The sequence below is a fragment of the Pteronotus mesoamericanus genome, unplaced genomic scaffold (genome assembly GCF_021234165.1).
Source record: "Pteronotus mesoamericanus isolate MK-2021 breed Mesoamerican mustached bat unplaced genomic scaffold, CSHL_Meso_final contig_164, whole genome shotgun sequence".
NCBI lineage: Eukaryota > Metazoa > Chordata > Mammalia > Chiroptera > Mormoopidae > Pteronotus > Pteronotus mesoamericanus.
Window position 1 is genome coordinate 19978952 of NW_026555065.1, and position 21049 is coordinate 20000000.

Genomic DNA, 21049 nt, shown 5'->3' on the forward strand with positions numbered 1-21049 from the left:
CTCCATCTCTGAAAAGCAGGGACTGCTACATCAGACAGCCAGGAGGGGGCTGAGAGTTTATTCATTCACTCGTGCAGTGTTCTTTCATCTGATGGATATTCCCTGAGTCCCCGCCTGCTGTGTCAGGCACAGGATATTCCCTGTGCCTGCTGCCTGGTCATACACAGTTGACAAAATCAGACTGGTTCCTACCCACGTGGAGCTGGCAAGTGGCAAAAGTGTGCCTGGGGAGATGGGAAACTAGGAGACGCATCATTAAGGAAAGCGGGGAAAGAGGAAGCGATAGGAGGAGCTGACACTAAGAGGAACAAACCCCAATTCAACAACATGCTAGAGAATGAAAAGCAAAACAGCAAGGCTCTGGGAAGACACACGAGGTAGCGAGCAGGAAGCACTGGCAACAGGAATTGGGTGGGAACAGAGAGTGAAACAGAGAAAGGGACCCTGAAAACAGGAAGGGCAGGCCCACGAGGAAGAGCACTGTAAATATGTTATTCCTGCAGGCATGCAACTTTAAATAGTACCTTCTGTCTTGCCAAATCAACAAGCCCCATCCTCATCCCTTCCCTGTAGCAAATTCTTGAATAAATAAGTAGGTAGAGAAGCAGCTCTCACCCCCTGGCCCCAGCAAACCCTCCCTAGCTCAGAGAACAGGCCAGCCCAGGTGACACCAGCTTGTGGGGACCTGGGGATGAGTTCCTTCTATGTCCCTACTATAGGGACCAAGCAGCACAGAGTTTGTCCTGCCACACCACTGAGACGTCTCAGAACCTCCAGGAGGGGGATGGAGGTGGGGCAGACAAGAGTATAATGACCACGTATTATGCCAGGTTTTTTAAAGGCAATCCCAACACCTCCCCAATGTTCTGTTTTCCTCCCAGCCATCCTACATATCAAATAATAACAAAAATTGCTGTCAGGTGCTTCACAAACTACAAAGGCTCTATCTCAATAAGGATTCTTGGTTGCCAGCAATTAACCAGCTCTGGATAGCTTACATAGAAAAGAGAAATTAAAGGTTCTCAGGGGTTCACAGAACCATCAAAATGATGAGGTAATGAAGGCAGGAAAAGAGGAAAGAAATCAGGACAGCTCTGCAGAATCAAAAAGCAGAAATCACAATACCATCTTTTAGCAGGAAAAGCCTGGCCCCCCACAGAACATTCGCACAGGCTTCACAAACGACTCTAGAGGCGGGGGGCGGGGGGTGGCGGGGCACAAGTGTAAAGAGAGTGAGAATTCAGGTCCTCAGTGGGAGTGCCCGTGGACCAGATCTGTGCCAAAGGCCAGCTCCAGAGCTGTCAGGACAGGGAGGGAGCACACTTGGTCCCTCTGACTTCCACCAGGACACTTATTATGGGTATTCCCCCACAATGGGAAAAAGGGTTGAGTACTAAGTAGTCAAAACAAAAGGAAGATGTATACTTTAGGCTGCATAAATATAAGAACTTATTATACATATAGTTTTCTACATACATAAGCAAGGTAGCATAATAGTGAAAACCCTCAGTCTCAGAGTGACCGAGAGCTCTGCTAAATATGTTTATATTACAGTGCGAAGAGCAAGGGTGTGGCTCAGGCCAGCTCAGACTCTCTGGCACTCTCCAACCAGAGGCCTCTCCCAAAATGCAGGAAAAAATACTGAATCTGGAATCATCTTTTTTCAGAAACTTAGTCTCAAACTCGGTTTTGGGCAATTCTTTTTGCCTAAATTTCCTCATCTATAAATAAGATAAAATCTGTCCCCCTACCTCAAGGATATGCTGGAAGAATAAATACTCTTATCTTTTGGGCCATGAGTACCTCAGAGTACATGGGACTATCAAGACCAAAGGTTATCTTTGTGTTCTACACCACCATTCTCAAAGACAAAGAATTCTACTGCATCATTAAAATGGGTATTTTTGTAAGTGCCTACCTCATAGGATGCTTTGCAAATAAATGAGTTAATACAGATAAAGTGATTGGTATCAATAGTATACCTGGCATTGAGTAAGTACTCAGTATATGGTAGGTAATAAATGGAAACTACTAAAGTGACTATAGTATTATAGTTATTGTTGTTATGCAATGTTCAGGCAGCTGTTATACCAGATCCTGAAGAGAAAGAAGTTCCACATGACTGCCAAATGGACTAGTATGAACACTGGGCCTGGTATATAAATATTAGATCTAGTTTCTCAACGATGGGAATTAAGATGCGGAAAGCTAACTACTCACTGTATAGGCAGATGTCCTGCACTGCAAAATGCACCTTAGACATAAAATTGAGCCTGAGAGTGGGAGAAATACTCCCAATAGATGAAGCAAAAAGTAGGAGAGGCCCCAATCTATCCCCCCAGAGCAAATAATGCACAGGTTTTCCTTCTGACTCAAAAGTACCACCAGGCTCTCCAGAGAAATGCTCACTACCCAGCTGCAAAGCCTCAGCTATGCAACTTCATAGCTCCCTGAGCTCCCTTCTGGATGGACTTCTCCTGTGTTTTCAAAACATGCATAGGAAGAGAGACAGATGAACTAGTAGAACTGCTACCTGCTCCAGGGTCAGGAAGACCTTCATTCCCCACACTCTCCCCAACTCCTGAGTTTTTCTTTGAATATTAACCCTCCATGTAATTATAAGTTTACTGGAGTTTTAACAATCTTTTGAGGCAGCCTGTTTTAGCTCATTTTTGGTGCCTATTTCCTATCTAGGAACCATTCTGTTGAACCCAACACACTTTTGTTGGGTGAAAAACATAGTGCTAAGTCCTGGGACAAAGATGACAAGACAGTACCTGCTCTCAGTGGGTTTATACTGTTCTTGGAGAGACACAGTTTGTCACATTATACATAACTTTATTAAAGGGAGTAATCAGTAACCATGACATAAAGTACCAAAGGAACTGAGACGGGGAATGATGGGGCTCGCTGCTAGGGCTAAGACAAGCATGGGAAGATGTATCTTGAAGGAACCAACATCGACAAAGAACCAACCATCAGCTATGAAGGAGCCTCTCCCACTCACCAGCTCTTGCTCTGGGTAGTGCAGTACCAGACACGACCAGGGATCCCAAGGTCATGACCCACTCCCACACCTCCTGCACTTGGATTCTCTGCTCTGCAGGACTCCATACCTATGAATCCAGACAGAAATGCTGGCAGAGGCTCTGTGGGCAGGAAAAATAGACAATTCTCATTCATAGTTTGCCTCAGGGTTGTTAACTCTCCCACCTCCTATTATAATAGAGTCTGAGAGAGTTGGACTTCTTAGATATCCAAGAGAATATCACACTGATCCATTGCACTGTTGATACAAAGCTGCTTGGACAGGACAAGCAAGAGGAGGCTAGTATGCTAACGGTACCAATAAGACGCATGCACTGTGAAGGATGGGAAATAAACCCTATGAAGGGTCAGAAACAGGCCATTTACTACCTAGGCCTTTACATTTTTTCTATGTAGTCAGTTGACTCTTCTTTAGCTTTCCCCTGGATTTTCCTTTTGGAATTGATCAAAGGGTTAAGCAAGCAGAAAATGCTCAGAATTTAGAATCACCTGGCCCATCTGAGAGAGGTAGAAGAATGGCTGATTTTGACATGTGAGAACATAAAAACCACCTTGCCTCTGGGTACAAAGGCAATGTCCAAGTCAAAGGAGAAAGTTTACGTGATGCGGAGTTTCATGAAGTATACCAGCCTGTCAGTGCATCCCAGAGCTCTCTAAGTGATCAGTAGACAGTTCCAAGAAGTGAACAAGTCCAAGAGGACCTTCTGATTAGTTCTGTCTTCCTCTATAGGTATATTGTCTTCTGTGTTATTCATGATGCTATAATGAAGTCAACTCAAGCATTTTAAATAAGTAAATAAATAAATAAATAAATAGAATTTTCTATCTAGCCCTTTACCTAAAAAGTTCGATCTCTGTTATAGATGCTAAGGGGCATGGTCAAAAACTGTCTGCCTATTTTGAGCCTTGGTGCACAAATGACACTATTAACCATCTCCACAACTTTTTAGTAAAGTCCATTGACTGTCCTCCAACCTTGCCTGTTGGAAAGGTAATTATGGCCTCCTGGCTTCTGGCAGCTAAGAGCCACCTCCTGCCCTCAAACATCCCCAGAGATGCTAACAAGCTCAGTTTGTAAACACATCTTCCATCATCCCTGGCCTTAGTGAGGCCGGTGCCCCTCTCATCAGCACACTTGGATGGCTTGGCAAATGGTGTTGTGCCCTCTCAAGGGACATATCCCATGGTGGGTCATTTGGCCTTATATGATGGAGCCTCTCCAGCATGCCTACTTCCCTCCGCCTCTTTATTCCTTCCTGTACTGTCATCCGAGTGAAGAGAAGGAAGGTTGGGGAGCAGCCTCCTAAACTACAGAGCAGAGCTTCAGCAAAGCCAATGGGGTGGGGGGGGCGGTCCGTGAGCCAAACTAGCCCGTCAGAGAAGTCCCATGTCTCTCAGGAGTGAGCCATTGGCTAGGAGCAGCCTGTAGAAAGCATGCCTCAGTGCCAATGCAAGTAGATCTGGGAGCACCACAGCTGAGCCCGTGGTCAATTACAGTAGTAAGTAGATATGTGTGAGACAAATTCTCCCGGCCACCATAGGAGCCCAGAATAGAGATTAGGGTGGGCGTGACACAGCCTCCTTTAACTCCCAATTTGCATCTTTAATAACAGGTCTGACCTGTAAGGTGGCACAAGCTGCCACTCAGGATGACACCCTTCTTGGCTAGGAGGGTGAGTCAGCACAAGAGGGCTCCGGGGCAACTGCAGAGGGTCAAGGTGACTCATGGGTGCCTCCCCTCCTCTCTCCATGCCATTACACTTTCCATCCAGGCAGGAAAGGGGCATAGGCCCTCCTTCAGAAGCAGTCTCTTCCCTGCTCCCCCATTCTGAGATGGTAAATTCATCTGAGGCCCACGTTGTGAGGTAAAGGTCAGAAACATCTCATCTGAGAGGAGCACATCTGCCTGGATGCTGTCACTGCTCTGAGCAGGTGGACTGGTGCCATCATAAGTGAAAGCAACACCCCATGAGCCAGCAATCCTGGAGAGCCACAGGATAAAACATGTCTCAGAATTTTAGTGCTGGATGCATGATTACCCCAAAGGGAACCTGAATCGCTCAAAGCCCTCCGGTGACAAAACCTGGCTTCTGTCCCTACTGTGCATTTCTCCCCTATGCCATAAAGGTATAAAAGAGGCAGACCTAAGTCATAAGCTGAAGACCCAGAAATGCAGGTCCAGGAAGGCACCATCAAAGACAGCTTTCTCGAGGTGCTGATGGTGAGGGTGAAATGTCTCAAAACAGCCTTAATGGGAACGTCCTGGTCATTCTGGAGCTGCTCATTTCTCCCAGCAGCGCGGCCTCTCTTCTGTCTGCTTCAGAATCAGCATCAGCATCATCTCAAGCGAAGGTTCCTGAGCCGCATCTTGCTCAGTTCCAGCCTCACTGTTGTCGCTTGTTTCTACCAAAGAGGTGTGGAGTTTCACAGGCAGTCTAGAATTAAAACAGCTTTGCAGGAAAATCAAAGAAGAGTTTGGGCATTCTTCCCACGAGGCTCTCTCCTAGCAGAGACACTCATGCCTCCTCCACTTCCGTTCTTCCATTATTATCCAACTGGACTGAGAGAATTAGCAGGCAAAATGGTATATCCATATAATTCCCTATCATTGGTATAGTTTTATCAAAATATTTAAAGTTCCTGAGATCTATTTCTATCTCTGTTCCTAGGGTCTCCAGCCTTAGAAAACTCTCTAGCAAGGCAGTAGCTTTAGTTTTTTTCCACAATGAAATCCTAGCTCCACCCTTGAGTTGTGTGATCTGAGCAGTTACTCAGGCTCAGTGTGTCCTCATCAGCAAGTGTCCTCTTCTGTAAAATGGTGATGAGAATATGGTGCTCTGGTGATGACCTCCCAAGACTGCTGTTATGAGAGAACCTGTATAAAGCACCTGGCATGAAACCAGCGCTCAACAGAGCTGCGGCTCTGAATTTTAGGCTTGAGAATGAACTAGAAGTAGTTGTGGGATTAGAAATCCAGCCAGGGATGAGAATATTCTAAGCAATTGGACAAAATAAGGAAAGGGGGAAACCTCAGCAAGCAATGACAACAGATATGCAGATGGCGGCAAGGCTGCATCTGGGTGCTGGCCAGGGTTGTTTCCTTCCTTGAATTCCTGGATTAGCAGGCATGGAAATACATAAATCCCTAAGTAGCACCCTTACGACTAACTTAGATAATGCATAGCAAAACACTTTGAAAAATAGAACATGCGAGAGGAACCTAGAAGACAATAATACTGTTAGATTCCTACAGTTGCAGTAAGTCGAGATCTGTCGAGGTTATCTCAAAAATGGGGAAAGTAGGGGATGAAAAGGTGGTATTGTGAAATATTTATGGAAAACAGGAATCTCAGTCCAATAATTAAGTCCCATAGGAAGCTAAGCCCACCACCCAAGTCACACAGGGCTATACAGGACAACTGCTAAGGATCCAGCATTTTGAGGGGCCTGATGACCTTATCCCCTTTCAGAAGTAGAAGTTCATAGATCACTACTCCTGCCCACTAAACACTCAGATGTTCTCTGTCTGCTTCTGTGTGTCTTCTCACTTCTTTAACTACTAAAGGGCTGATTCTCTCTGAGTGAGTATTCTAATACATATTCCCAAGACAGTAACTGACTAAGCCAGTGGAATTCCCCATAGTCCTCATCTAGGCAGTTTCTCCTGCCAGGCTAATTTTTTACCAATTAGACCATGCGTTGGCTTCCCTTGGGCCAGGTGCCCAACCCATATCCTATCAGCTAAGACCTAATGTGGAGGATCAGGGGGATAAAAACACCCAACTCCTAGGGCCTTTGCCCCCAGCGAAATTTTTGGCCTACCATATTTTTCTTAGAACATGGTTGATGGTGATAGATCACATGATTGGAGAAGAAAAAATAAATAAGTTAAAAATCTTAAGCCCAACGTCAAACTAAAAGACTGAAAAAGTTAGGAAAATGTAGTTTTAAACATTATCAAATGTTCCACACAAATCACTTTCAAACATCTCACTGTTTAAACAAACGGTCAGACCACACAGAAAATCCTGATTTACCTAAAAAAAAACAAAAACAAAAACTATACAGTAGTTGAAAACACTTAGGCCAAACTACATGAAACTAATTAAGACTATATAGAATCTGTAGACCTGAGGGAGCACAGTACCACAAGATGGCAGCATTGTCCCATCTACGCTTCCTCAGGCTACACGCTGACTCGCTCATCCGTAGAGCAGGCTCTAGAACTGCCCCACTCTTCCCTAAAGCTACTGTATTTTTAAGAGGCCTGAACAGCCCCTAGTTGGTACAGGTGGTGGAAACCTAACAGTAAATTGGGCATCCATTTTTCTACGATCCAGTATGCTCATTACCTCTGAGTCCATTTGATTCCCAAGATCTTGGGACTGGCTATGATTTTTTCTAGTCTAATATATAATTAGGCATGGAAGCAGTAGCTTGAATTATCCACAGACCATGTGTGACTTGCAGGGATTTAATCTTTTTATTGTAATATTTCTTATTCAGCACTTATGTAACCTAGTTTTTTATAACTATTTTTAATATCTGTATCTCTCCTACTAGATTCGATTTGATCTCAAGTGTGATGATTAATTTTATGTGGTAACTTGGCTATACCATGAAACCTCCTAGATATTGGGTCAAATGCCACTCTAAACATTTTTTTTTAGATGAGACTAACATTTAAATCAGTAGAATTTCAGTAAAGATTACCCTCCATAATGGTGGGTGGGTCTCCATCAGTTGAAAGCCTTAACAGAACACAACTGAGGTCCCCTGAGGGAGAGGGAATTCTGCCTCCAGACTGCCTTTCAATTCAAGCTGGAGTATCAACTCTTTCCTGGGTCCCAGCCTGTCCTGCCTGCCCTGATGGTTCTGGAATTGTCAGCCCCTACAATCATGTGAGTCAAATGCTCAATCAACATCTCTCTCTCTGTCTCTCTCTAATACACACATATCCTATTGGTTCTGTTTCTCCGGAGAACCCCGATTAATGCACCAACAATAGGCCAGGCACTATTGCACTCTGGAATAGTGAGATGATTAAGAAATATCCTTAATCTTGACACATGTGAACACATAACTAATACTTTAAGTGTTAAGGCAAATATATTAAATGCTATGAGAACACAAGAAAAAAGAACTTTGGGAGGTAGTTTAGAAAAATTATAAAGAAGTGACAACTGAGTTGCAAAGAATAACTAGGTCCTACAGGCAGACACTACAGGATGAAGGATCCTAAGCAGTGGAAACCCTGTGAGCAAAAATACACATGTACGAAGGGGCAAAATTAGTACCACTTCTATGTGGATGTGACTTCAAGATATGACGATATAACATCTGACATTGCTTAAGCTCTACTATTTTGTTAAGGGCTTTTATATAGATATCATAACACCTCAAAACCTTATGAAGCCAGAAACACCCCAACTTATAGTTTAGGGAATTAAGTACACAGGGTTTAAGCAAGTCCATGGCCCCAAATCCAACAGGAATAAAAACCACAGCAGTTTGACTTCAGAGTCCACAATCCTAACCACAATATGACTTAGGCCATATATACTATAAAAATTTTAAATTTTATGATCAAAGCAAAAGCCAGGAAACTTTAAGTGTATGTACATGTTTTTGTTGCTTACTATTCCCTGCACAAAGAGTTCACTACGCTGTCTTTTCCAAAGTCCTAATAAAAGTCACACCTAGCACACGGGTGAGCAGCACCCACGTGTTGAGTGATTTTCAGCCCCATTCTTATCCAGGCTTGAACATTGCAGGCCTTCTGAAGCACATGAGGAATTATGTATGATCTAAATCAGAATGAAGTGACAGTAGGGGGTGACCTTATCCTAAAAATAGGTGAATTTCGTTATTTTTTTTATTTTTCGCATGCCTATATGTCTCCCTTATCCAGGGTACACAAAAGATACATTACCTTTCTCTTCTTCTTCATTCTTGGCCTTCCCTTTTCTCTTTCTCAGTTATCACCCCCATTCCACTCCAAATTTTACCTATCTTCTCTCTGACTGCCCTGCCTTCTCATTGTATTTCTTTGGAATTTTTTTTCAGTGTTTTTTAAACTAGTCATAATTGTCTCCCTTGACTACTTCCTTCACTCTTAATGACTTTGAAAATAAACCTAGTCTCACCCAAATGGCCTCATACATGTAAAAGAGATAAAACAGAATGAATAAGCTAGGAAGAGAACAAGTCTTTAATATCTGTCAAGTCAGTACAAAAATGGTATCTGAACAAACATACAATATAGAAACTATCTTCATCCAAATGGAAAACCTAGAAACTAAGTAACTGTTTTTACTATGTACACATTGAGGTTTGGAGGTTTAATAATTACCGAGTCACTGCTTTGGAGGAAGTCATGCACACTTACGAACCCAGTCACGGGAAACACATATATACAAAATTCCATGAGAAATATATGGGAGTTCATGTCTCCTCCAAACATCATCAACAGAAGTCCCTCTCCCAGGGGTCCTTGGACCCAAAATTAAAAAAATAATAACAAACATGATCTAAAATATTCTATTAGTTGCAATTTTCCATTATTTATAGGCTGAGATGCAGGGGTCCTTATGAAGCACTTTCTATCTTCCAAACCACTGAAAGTAGTAGCTTTATTTTTATTCTCAAATAAAAATTTTATGAAGTTGGGTTCATAGAATCTTTTCACAACACTTTCTATCACTTTCTGAAAAACATTTCAGGAGTGAACTAGTCATTATGTGACACACTATACAGAGAACATTAAGAGGAAGGCAAAGGAGTGGGATGGTTGAAATAATGTCCATACAGGGAAGTATAGAGTGCTGCGTACACAGTAGTGCTTGGTGAATGACTTTGGGTAATTCAGAGGCTTTTATAAAACAAATGTGGAAAAAGTAGTCTTCATTTTATAACCTCAAAAATCAGACAAGTATATGAGGGTGAAAACTGTCGTATTTATAAACTATATCCACCCAAAACTTCACTGAGGACACAAGGCACATTACATTCCACATCTGCATATCTACGCGATATGTCCTACAAAGTAAATACAAAAGCAACTTTCATCATTTTAGTTCAGTACACACGATACAGTTTCAAAACAAAGACAGTATTTTTCAACACAAAAACTAAAGGCAATTTTTTTCAACCCACATACCAATTCATTATTTTGTGCAAAAATACAGTAAGACTAATTGTAAGGGTTCCATCCAGGTTTAGTAAGGTATGTTTGTATGCTTCTGAAATACAGCTAAAGTTTTAGATTTTAATTACTAAGGTAACAGTACTTTGATTTATAATTGACCTAAAAATAGTGAATGCTACTATATATTGTTTACCTTTTTAAAAATCTTCAGAAGTTAAATAATACAACTCTAAAAGCATATGTGTACTGCCATTTATTCAATAAACATGATTTATTTTATTTTAATACAGGTCACAAAAAGTTCAATTAATTAACCAGAATTCTTCATTTCCTGTCTATCTATTTCACTCTTAAATCTGAATTTATATCAAAAGCAGCAATTCAGAATTTATTTCCCAAGATTAGCCCCAAAAGTTACTGGGTGGCTTTTTTAAACTATTTCACTCTTTATAAATATAAATCACTAAATAGTCTAAACCAGTGTGGAGAGCTCTTTAAAATTTGCATGTGTCCCACCTCCGAACTGATGAGTCACAATCTTCCCGAATGGCTGGGGTTTTTTAAAGTTCCCCGGTGATAATAATATGCAGTCTAATGTGGGAACCTCTGACCTAGACCACTAGACCAGCGGTTCTCAACTTTTAAAGTGCAGGTATTCACTTGAGGAAACTCTTTTTAAAAAGCAAGTCAAAAAGATGTGCTTCAGCAGATTAAGGATAGTATCCAGGAACCAGCATTTAAATAACCATTGTGGGTGGTCCACAAACCACTCTAAGAAACAGTGTCCAGCCTTTTTCAGATTGTAAATGAGTACATTCAGCAATTCAGGCAACATGTAGCCTTTAAAAATAAAATACATTTATATTCTTACCATAATGTCAAAGTCAAATGAATTGTGAGATCATAATTAATTCATTAAAGGAAAAGGCTTTCAAACAAACTAAACCTTTAAACAAACCAGTTCTTAGCACTCACCTTAAGTCTAATGCCTTCTCCATCAATAATTATCCTGATATGTGAACAGAGGTATTGATTCCAGCTCATCAAAAATGTAATGTGGATTATAAAAGATACACATTCTCATCACATACCTTCACAGATTCTGTATAGTCACTGTGTAATAGATTGGAGACCAGCTGGATATTAAAGAATACTAAAACAGTACATACCTGAATTTTAAACAATGAAACTTCATATTTCCCTCACGTAAGTCTCTACTTAAAATACTGGGGGAGAGGTATCTAGAAACACTAACAGTATCATGCTGCCTCTTCTGAGAAGAAGCTATCTACCAATTTTTCACAATTCTTGTCATTATCTATAAAATTGGTAGTTGGTATCTATCATTCTACTAAGAATTTGTTAAAAGCACACAAAAAAGTAACCACATGTAAGGCCACACAGCAAATCAAAGGGCAGAACTAGCGATTAGATCTTCCATTTGGGAAGTTGAGCTCACTATCTTATCAGCTTGACAACTGTATCTCAATGTGTGTTGACCCTTACTAAGTATTATAAGTATTCAAGCATATATGAGTATGTGACAAGCTTTACCCACCAGCCCTGCCCAAACTCTAGGAAAAGCAATCTATTGTGAACCCAGAAGCTACATAAGAACTAAATAGCAAACAATGCTAGGGAGCAGATAAAGTATGGTTAGTAGAATCTATCTGGCATCTTGCTCATCTATCCTACGTCTAAGATGCTATTATTTACTAGGTACATACTTTTCTACCATGTTCTTCACAAAGCTTATGCCACCCCTTTTCCACCAGCATATGTGATTAAATGTTGGCATTTTTCTCTTACCGAAGCAATGAAAAGTCAATTGCCAAAAACCAGCATTGTACTGCCAAAAAGGCAAATCACTTCATAAAACAAGAAACTGAAACTTTTAAACCCAGATATTAAGAAACTAAAAATATCCTACTAATTTTTACCATTTAAAGTCTAGACTATTAAAAAACCAAACCATTTTATAAAATGATTCCAGTTTACAAATGATTCAAGGACAAAATAATGAATTTTAAAATTAAGCAAAATGGAAGTTGAAAAATTACCCATAAATATCCAAACCAAGTGACATTATGTCTTCTACTCAGAAAAAAACAACTAGCTTCTTAAATGGCTAAAATTAACACATAGAGAAAGCGCTCCTGGGGAAAGGATTTCAAACCAGGACACAATAGTAAGAGGCACTACCTTAACTTTAGTCTACACTTAAGTGGCCTTAAATACAAAGACTATGGGACAGGGGAAGGAAGAACACACACACATTCAGCTTGTCACGTCCTTTTCGCTGGTTTAGCAGTTAACTGCTTTTCTCTTTCAAATTCCTTCTCTCGTTGCTGCTCCCTTTCCAACTCTTCTTTCTGCCTCTTCTGCTGCAGTTTAAGTGCTCTTTTCTATGTCAAAAAATTCAAAAACCAAGAAAACAATCAAGGCTTATAGGTTAGGGCTTAATTTAAAAGTAACAGTGCTTTGTTCTGAGGTGATCAATACACATTTATAAATTTCATATTTAACTTTTAAATTCATTCTGGGTAATTTAAGGTCTCCTTGAAACAAATAATAATAATTTGTTACTCCATTAAACGAGAACTGCAGTGACATATTTAGAGAATACAAGCCTCCTGGCCCAGCTCTTAGTAAAAAAAGCCCACAGTGGATTTCCAAAGAATGTTTTAAAAGAAAACAATAAAAAATAAATTAAAAAAAATAATGATAACCCTGACCTCAGGGCAGTCCGGCCCAGACAGGAGTTGCATGTGGGCCTTGATGCTGAGTGCAGAGCGACCTGCAGAGATAGTAGACCTTGGGCTAAAGGGGACACAGGACTGACTAGAAACTCTTGAGGAGAGCCTGGAGCCAGAGGAATTGGGGAGAGAACTAAGGGAGTAGCTGGGGAGGATCCCAGTGCTGACTCCTTCCCCATTCCAAGGTCTCCATCTTGCTCAGGCAGACCACTCCCCTGAGTGACAGCAAACGGTAAGGACATGATAATCCCGCCCTCAGGAGGCACTGCCCTGCCCAGTGGTGTCTAAGCCTGACAGCTGAGGGCAGAGTGACTAGATTAACAATTGCAGGAGACAGACACAGACAGTAGATTCCTGGAAGGCTCAAACAAATGGCCTACAGTCAGACAGCGTCAACAGAGGGCCTCTGACACCATCAGAGGCAGACCCAGAAAGAAAAGAAAAAACAAACAAACAAACAAACAAACAGACCCGCCTACTACCACAGAAGTTTAATTCACAAAGTCAGGAAATCAAGTCTGATCAATTGAAGCAGAAGCAAGAAAAAAAAAAGACTCTCACAAATAATGGGAAGGAAAAGAAATATCCCCTAAATGAGGGGAAAGAAGGAATCTCCACAGACAGAGCTAAATAAAATAGAGGCAAATGAACTATCAGATATTGAATTCAAAACAATGGCTCTAAGGAAACTCAATGAGCTCAGTCGCCTCACAGAGAATAATGAGAAACTACAGAGAAACTATCAGGAACTTCCTGCAAACTATATCAACCTGGAAAGACATAGAAAGTATCAAAAGGACACAAGAAGAAATGAAGAATACAATTTCTGAATTGAAGAACACAGCAGAAAGAATCAAAAACAGACTAGATGAAGCAGAGGACTGAATCAGGGAGCTGGAGGACAAGGTAGAAAAAAGCTCCAAGAAAGAACAAGAAATGGAAAAAAGACTCAAAAAGAATGAAGAGGCATTTAGGGAAATGCAGGACAACCTGAAATGCAATAATATCCGTATAATAGGGATACCAGAAGGAGAAGAAGAGGAGAAAGGGATAGAGAACCTGTTTGAAAAAGTAATGATGGAAAATTTCCGCAATTTGAGGAGAGAAAAGGTCTCATGGGTCCAGGAAGCACAGAGGGCCCCATACAAGAGGAATCCAAGGAGGCCCACTCCAAGACACATCATCATTAAAATGGCAAATATCAAAGACAAAGAAAGAATCCTAAAGGCAGCAAGGGAGAAACAGGTAGTAACATACAAGGGAGCCCTGATACGGCTAACAGCTGACTTCTCAACAGAAACACTACAAGCCAGAAGGGAATGGCAAGAAATATTCCAATCATGAAAAGCAAAGGCCTGCAACCAAGACTGCTCTACCCAGCAAGGCTCTCAATTAAAACAAGGTGAAATAAGGAGTTTCCCAGATAAAAGAAGACTAAAAGAATACGTCTCCACCAAACCAGCACTATAAGATATGATAAAGGGACTGGTTTAAGGAGATGAAGAAAAAAAGTGAGAAAGAGAAAAACACAGGTACAAAGGGAAAAAATGAATACGTTTCTATCAATAATAACTCTCAATATAAATGGACTAAATGCCCCAATCAAAAGACATAGGATAGCTGAATGGATAAGAAAAAATGACCCACACATATGCTGCCAACAAGAGACCCACATCAGAACAAAGGACCTACACAGACTGAAGGTAAAGGGATGGAAAAAAATATTCCAAGCAAATGGGCAAGAAAAAAAAGCAGGGGTAGCAATACTTTTATCAGACAAAATAGATTTCAAAACAAAGGCTATAAAAAGAGACCCAGAGGGACACTTTATAATACTTAAAGGAAGAATCCAAACAAAACATCAGCAAAGATATTGTGAAGCTGAATGACGCATTAAATCAAATGAACTTAACTGACACATATAGAACCTTTCATCCCAAAGAAGTGAAATACACATTCTTTTCAAATGCGCATGGAACTTTCTCAAAAAATAGACCACATGATAGGACACAAAGCAAACCTCTACAAATTCAGGAAAATTGAAATACTAACAAGCATTTTCTTGGACCACAAGGGTTTGAAACTGGAAATCAACCTAAAAGGGAAACCTCAAAAACCTGCAAACTCATGGAGACTTAACAGCACACTATTAAACAATGAATGGGTCAATAATGAGATTAGAGAAGAAATCAAAAAGTTTCTGGAAACAAATGAAAATGAACATACAATAGTCCAAAACCTATGGGACACAGCAAAGACAGTCCTGAGGGGGAAGTTCATAGCAATACAGGCTTACCTAAAAGAGATAGAAACATTTCAAATAAAAGACCTAACACTACAACTTCAAGAACTAGAGAAACAACAACAAATAAATCCCAGAGCAAGTAGAAGGAAGGAAATAGTCAAGATCAGAGCAGAACTAAATGACATAGAGACAAAAAGAACAATTCAAAGGATCAAACAATCCAGGAGCTGGTTCTTGGAAAAGATAAATAAAATCAACCAGCCTTTAAGCAGACTCATCAAGAAAAAAAGGGAGAGGACCCAAATAAATAATATCAGAAATGAAAGAGGAGAAATAACAACTGATACCACAGAAATACAAAGGATTGTAAGAAACTACTATGAACAGTTACATGCCAAGAAATTTGAAAACCTCAATGAAATGGACATATTTCTAGAAAAGTATAATTTTCCAACACTGAAGGAAGAAGAAGCAGAAAGCCTGAACAGACCGATAACAGCTGGAGAAATTGAAGCAGTAATCAAGAAACTCCTGGCACACAAAAGCCCTGGGCCAGATGGTTTCACAGGAGAATTTTACAAAACATTTAAGGAAGAGCTAACCCCTGTCCTTCTCAGACTATTCCAAAAAATCCAAGAGGAGGGAAGACTCCCAGACTCTCTTTATGAGGCCAGCATCACCCTAATCCCAAAACCAGATAAAGACCCTACAAAGAAAGAAAACTACAGGCCAATATCGCTATGAACATAGATGCTAAAATCCTCAACAAAATATGGGCAAACTGCATCCAGCAATACACTAAAAAGATTATCCACCATGATCAAGAGGGATTCATCCCAGGGATGCAAGGATGGTTCAATATACGCAAATCAATAAACATAATACATCACATAAACAAAAGGAAAGACAAAAACCACATGATCATCTCAATAGATGCAGAAAAAGCATCCGATAAGGTACAGCACCCATTTATGATCAAAACACTCAGCAAAATGGGAATAAAGGGGACATACCTCAATGTCATAAAGGCCATATATGAAAAACCTACAACCAACGTCATACTCAACAGGCAAAAACTAAAAGCTTTCCCACTAAGATCGGGAACACAACGAGGATGTCCACTTTCACCACTTCTATTCAACATAGTATTGGAAGTCCTAGCCACAGTGGTCAGAAAAGAAAAAGAAATAAAAGGCATCTAAATAGGAAAGGAGAAAGTAAAACTATCATTGTTTACAGATGACATGATAGTGTACATAGAAAACCTTGTAGACTACACCAAAAAACTACTCAATCTAATAAGTGAATTTGGCAAAACAGAATACAAAGTCAATATTCAGAAATCAAATGCATTTTTGTACACCATCAATGAAATAGAAGAAGAAATCAGAAAAAAATACCATTTGCATTTGTATAGCAACAAGAAAAATAAAGTACCTAGGAATAAATTTAACCAAGGAGGTAAAAGAACTGTATGCAGAAAAGTATACAACATTGAAGAAAGAAATTAAGGAAGACACAAATAAATGTAAGCATATACTGTGCTCATGGATTGGAAGAATATCATCAAAATGTCCATACTACCCCAAGTAATTTATAGATTCAACGCAATCCCTATTAAGATACCAATGACGTATTTCGCAGAAATAGAACACACATTTCAAAAATTTATGTGAAACCATAAATGACCCCAAATAGCCGCAGCAATTTTGAGAAAGAAAAACAAAGTAGGAGAGATCACAACACCGGACATCAAACTATATTACAAAGCCACTGTAATCAAAACAATCTGGTACTGGCACAAGAACGGACCCATAGACTAGAGGAACAGAATAGAAAGCCCAGAAATAAGCCCATGTTTATATGGTCAATTACTATTTGACAAAGGGGGCAGAAGCATAAAGTGGAGTAAAAATAGCCTCTTCAACAAATGGTGATGGGAGAGCTGGACAGCTACATGCAAAAAATTGAAATTTTATCATCAGCTGACACCATACACAAAAATAAACTCAAGATGGATAAAAGACTTAAATATAAGTCACAATACCATAAAAGTCCTGGAGGAGAACATTGGCAGGAAACTCTAAGATATCCCATGCAGCAATATTTTCACAGATATATCCCCTAAAGCAAGGGACATAAAGGAAAAAATAAACACATAGGACCTCATCAAAGTAAGAAGCTTCTGCACGGCTAAAGAAAACACCAGCAAAATGAAAAGGGAGCCAACTCTATGGGAAAATATATTTGCTAATGATACATCAGATAGAGGTTCGATCTCCAAAATATATAGAGAACTCACGCAACTCCACTCCAAGAAGACAAACGGATCCAATTAAAAAATGGGCAAAGGATCTGGGCAGACACTTTTCCAAGGAGGAGATACAGAGGGCCCAGAGACATTTGAAAGAATGCTCAGCATCACTAGCCATCAGAGAAATGCAAATTAAAACCACAATGAGATACCACATCACACCAGTCAGAATGGCCATCATAAACAGATCAACAAACAACAGGTGCTGGCGAGGCTGTGGAGAAAAGGGAACCCTAGCACACTGTTGGTGGGAATGCAGACTGGTGTGGCCACTGTGGAAAACAGTGTGGAATTTCCTCAAAAAGCTAAAAATGGAACTGCCTTTTGATCCAGTGAATCCCCTGCTGGGACTATACCCTAAGAATCCCAAAACGCCAATTCAAAAGAACCTATGCACCCCAATGTTCATAGCAGCACAATGTACAATAGCCAAGTGTTGGAAGCAACTTAAATGCCCATCAGTAGATGATTGGATCAAAAAACTCTGGTACATTTACACAACGGAATACTACGTAGCAGAAAGAAAAAAAGAACTACTACACTTCGCGACAGCATGGATGGAACTAGAGAGCATTATGCTAAGTGAAATAAGCCAGAGGGCGAAAGACAAATACCATATGATCTCACCTATAAGTGGATCCTAAACAACAAAACAAAGATGCAAGGAAAATATGACCAGCAACATTGAAAGAAAAAAGAAACCAACAGAGTCAAGAGGGAAGGAGGAAGTGGGGTGGGGTGGGGAAAGGGAAGGCAAGGGTCAAGTCAAAGAACATATATGAAGGACTAATCGACAAAGCCAAAGTGGGGAAGGACTAAGGAAGGGAGAGGGCGTAGGGGGGCAGGGGAAAGCGGTGGTGGGAAGGCAGAGACAAATGTATTTGAAAAAAAATTAATTAATTTAAAAAATAAATAAATTTAAAAAAAACAATGTACATGAATTAAGTATGTTATTGTATGTGGATATATAAGTCAGAAAATGAATATTGAACAAAACAGACAATTAAACCTCTACTTTTATAAAGAATGTAAAAGAACTTTCCAACTCACTTTTAACTTTGATGTCTTTTCATGAAGCATCAGCATTTCTTTTCTTATATTCACCAACTTGGCATGATAGTGTTTAGCTTCAGTGAACTTAACATGAAAAAATAAATGAAAAACCAAGTTAAAATAGAATGAAATATCCAAGTGGATAAATAAATCAATGTCTAAACTACAGTTCATCCTTCCTAAATTGGTCAAATTTTTTTAATGCCTTAATTACCTCCACAATTTAATTCCAATATTTAAATTTTATTTAAACCACTAGAAGAATTTTGAAAACACTTGATTCAGGTCAGATTGATAAAAAGTTACTAAACATAAAATAGATATTTATATTGTATACAGGTAACATTTTGCTTTAAAAACATGCAATATAATTCTCAAATTTCAGCAAGGCTACCAAATAATGCTCTCAGTTTCATCTGAGAAAAGTAAAACTCTCTGTACTGCCTTTACAAGGGAAAGACCAAGCCAGGATACATAGGACAGTTTCAGTGCCTTCCCATCAATAAAAGCCAAGCTGTGCCTAAAGCACCCTGAGAGGGCTGTGGGCTTCTGAAGTCAGGCCAAGCAGAACCACCTCCGGAAGGACAGTTTTCTTTCCAAGGAGTTATAGGTGTAGACTTTCCATCTCAGCCAGAGATGGAAGAAAAGGAAAAAAGCACCACATTCTCAGTCAAGGTAATAGAAAGAGAAGACCAGGTAACAAATGAGAGAGAAGTGTCAGTAGAAAGATTAGCAACCTTCATGCAGCTATACATAAAGTCATAGTCTGGTGAGCTCTTGAGCTTACAGGCCCTCCCTCTGTCTCTCTCAAAACCTTCCAGTTTTCAGTTCCTAGATGATAATCAAAATTGCTCTCGGGCTGAGAGAAGACTAAAGAGGAAGACATAGTTTCTGCCCCCTCAGAAGCAACAGTATTACATCTGCTTGGTTCATTTATCATTAATTAATTCAACAACTATCCCTAAATCAGTGGAGCCTTGCCCACCTCTTTCACGAGAAGTCAGGGACTACAGGGTGTAAGACATAGTATTTACTACCACAGGCCTCTGACTAATGCTAGAGATGAACTTACTTTCTGATTGTTTAAGAGGAAAACATTACTAAGCCACCATTTGTCCAGTGTGCAAAAGTCCATAAAATCATGCAAACCAAGCTATTTGTAATGTTCATGGTGAAGAGACTCCAAGTTCCTTATTTTTGTTAATTCTTAAAATAAAGAGTATCAGTTCCCCTCATCAAAAGGCTATAAAGCTTCTGATGAATTTCAACTATAGTTTATACTAAAAGATATAAAGGGTCTGTAAAGGACCTTAAAGGGTCTGTTTCAGCATTAATTTGTTATAACTTTATGAAAATACCATACAATTAAATAAAATATGAATTTAAAAAACCAAGTAATTGATCAAAAGAGATGTACTTTCCTTAAGGGGAAAAATAGCATCCCAAAAATTTTTTACTTTTAGTCTCTTTTATAAAAATCAACACCTATTCCATACTTTCATTAACTAAGTTCTAGTTCCTATCACAAATTAAACATTTGAAAGATAACAATTCAAAATAATGGGAGTTCCTTTTATTCCAAAGTAACTCCCATTCTAAACAAAATAAATCAAAGTTTCCTATTAAAAGACAAATTCTAACCTTTAAAAATTAGAGGACAAGATCCCAAACATACATATGTAAAATTGGGAGGATAAACCTACCTATTTCTCAAACAAGATGTCTTTAAGCTATGTCAACTAAATCATACTTACCAAAGCATTAATATCCAACATAGAATGACATTCTTTAAATTTTGAAATCTCTTGTTCCAGTGTGTCTAATAATACAACTTGGTTCTGTCTGTAAAAAATAAAAAGGCCAAAATAAACATCACATACTGTAAGTGCTGGTTCATGAAAAGGAATCACATTCATCTTGGTTAATGTTAAAAGTAGAAATTAAGTTGGAAATTTACTGATTCTTCAAGGCTTATTTGAGTATACTCTTTTTCAAAATAATATTTCAAAGCCACATTCTGATAATTAAATGTATCTTTTATTCTTGCCTCAATTTCAGATTCTAGTAACCAAATTCACCAAATCATTTAAAATCATTTTATTATTATTTTTAGCAACTTCTTGTATTATTCAAAAAAATGTTTTTTATACTATCTTGCCCAAGAAATTCAATGTTTTATATATATTAAAATGGGAAGAATACCACAAAGGAAATGAGCAGCAGTGACTTTTTAGATTATAATTGGGAAAAATGCAATATCAAGGGATAAGTAAGTCTAAAGTAATAAATAAGAAGCAAGATGAAAAAAAACAGCCTAGGAATTACAAGATTCCCCTACCAATAATCAGCTGTGTGATATCTGATATTAGAAATTTATTTCTCTGGGCCTAAATTTCTTCATTAATAAAGTGAGAAGGTCAGATGATGTAATTTTAAAGGTCCTCATAAAAATTCTGATCCAAAACCTCATATTGAGGAAGAGAAGC

The 21049-nt window shown here is 39.3% G+C and overlaps 1 protein-coding gene across 1 annotated transcript in view; it reads right to left on the reverse strand.

Moving 5' to 3' along the window:
• Nucleotides 1–9238: 9238 nt before the first annotated feature.
• BLOC1S6 (biogenesis of lysosomal organelles complex 1 subunit 6) overlaps nt 9239–21049 on the reverse strand; it is a 22795-nt gene continuing 10984 nt past the window's right edge. Inside the window, exons 3-5 of the mRNA XM_054565464.1 lie at nt 20318–20405; nt 18561–18647; nt 9239–12600 (exon numbers count right to left, since the gene is read on the reverse strand). Of these exons, the coding sequence (XP_054421439.1) occupies nt 12481–12600; nt 18561–18647; nt 20318–20405 (295 nt within the window). The 3' untranslated portion in view covers nt 9239–12480. The remainder of the gene's footprint in view (nt 12601–18560; nt 18648–20317; nt 20406–21049) is intronic.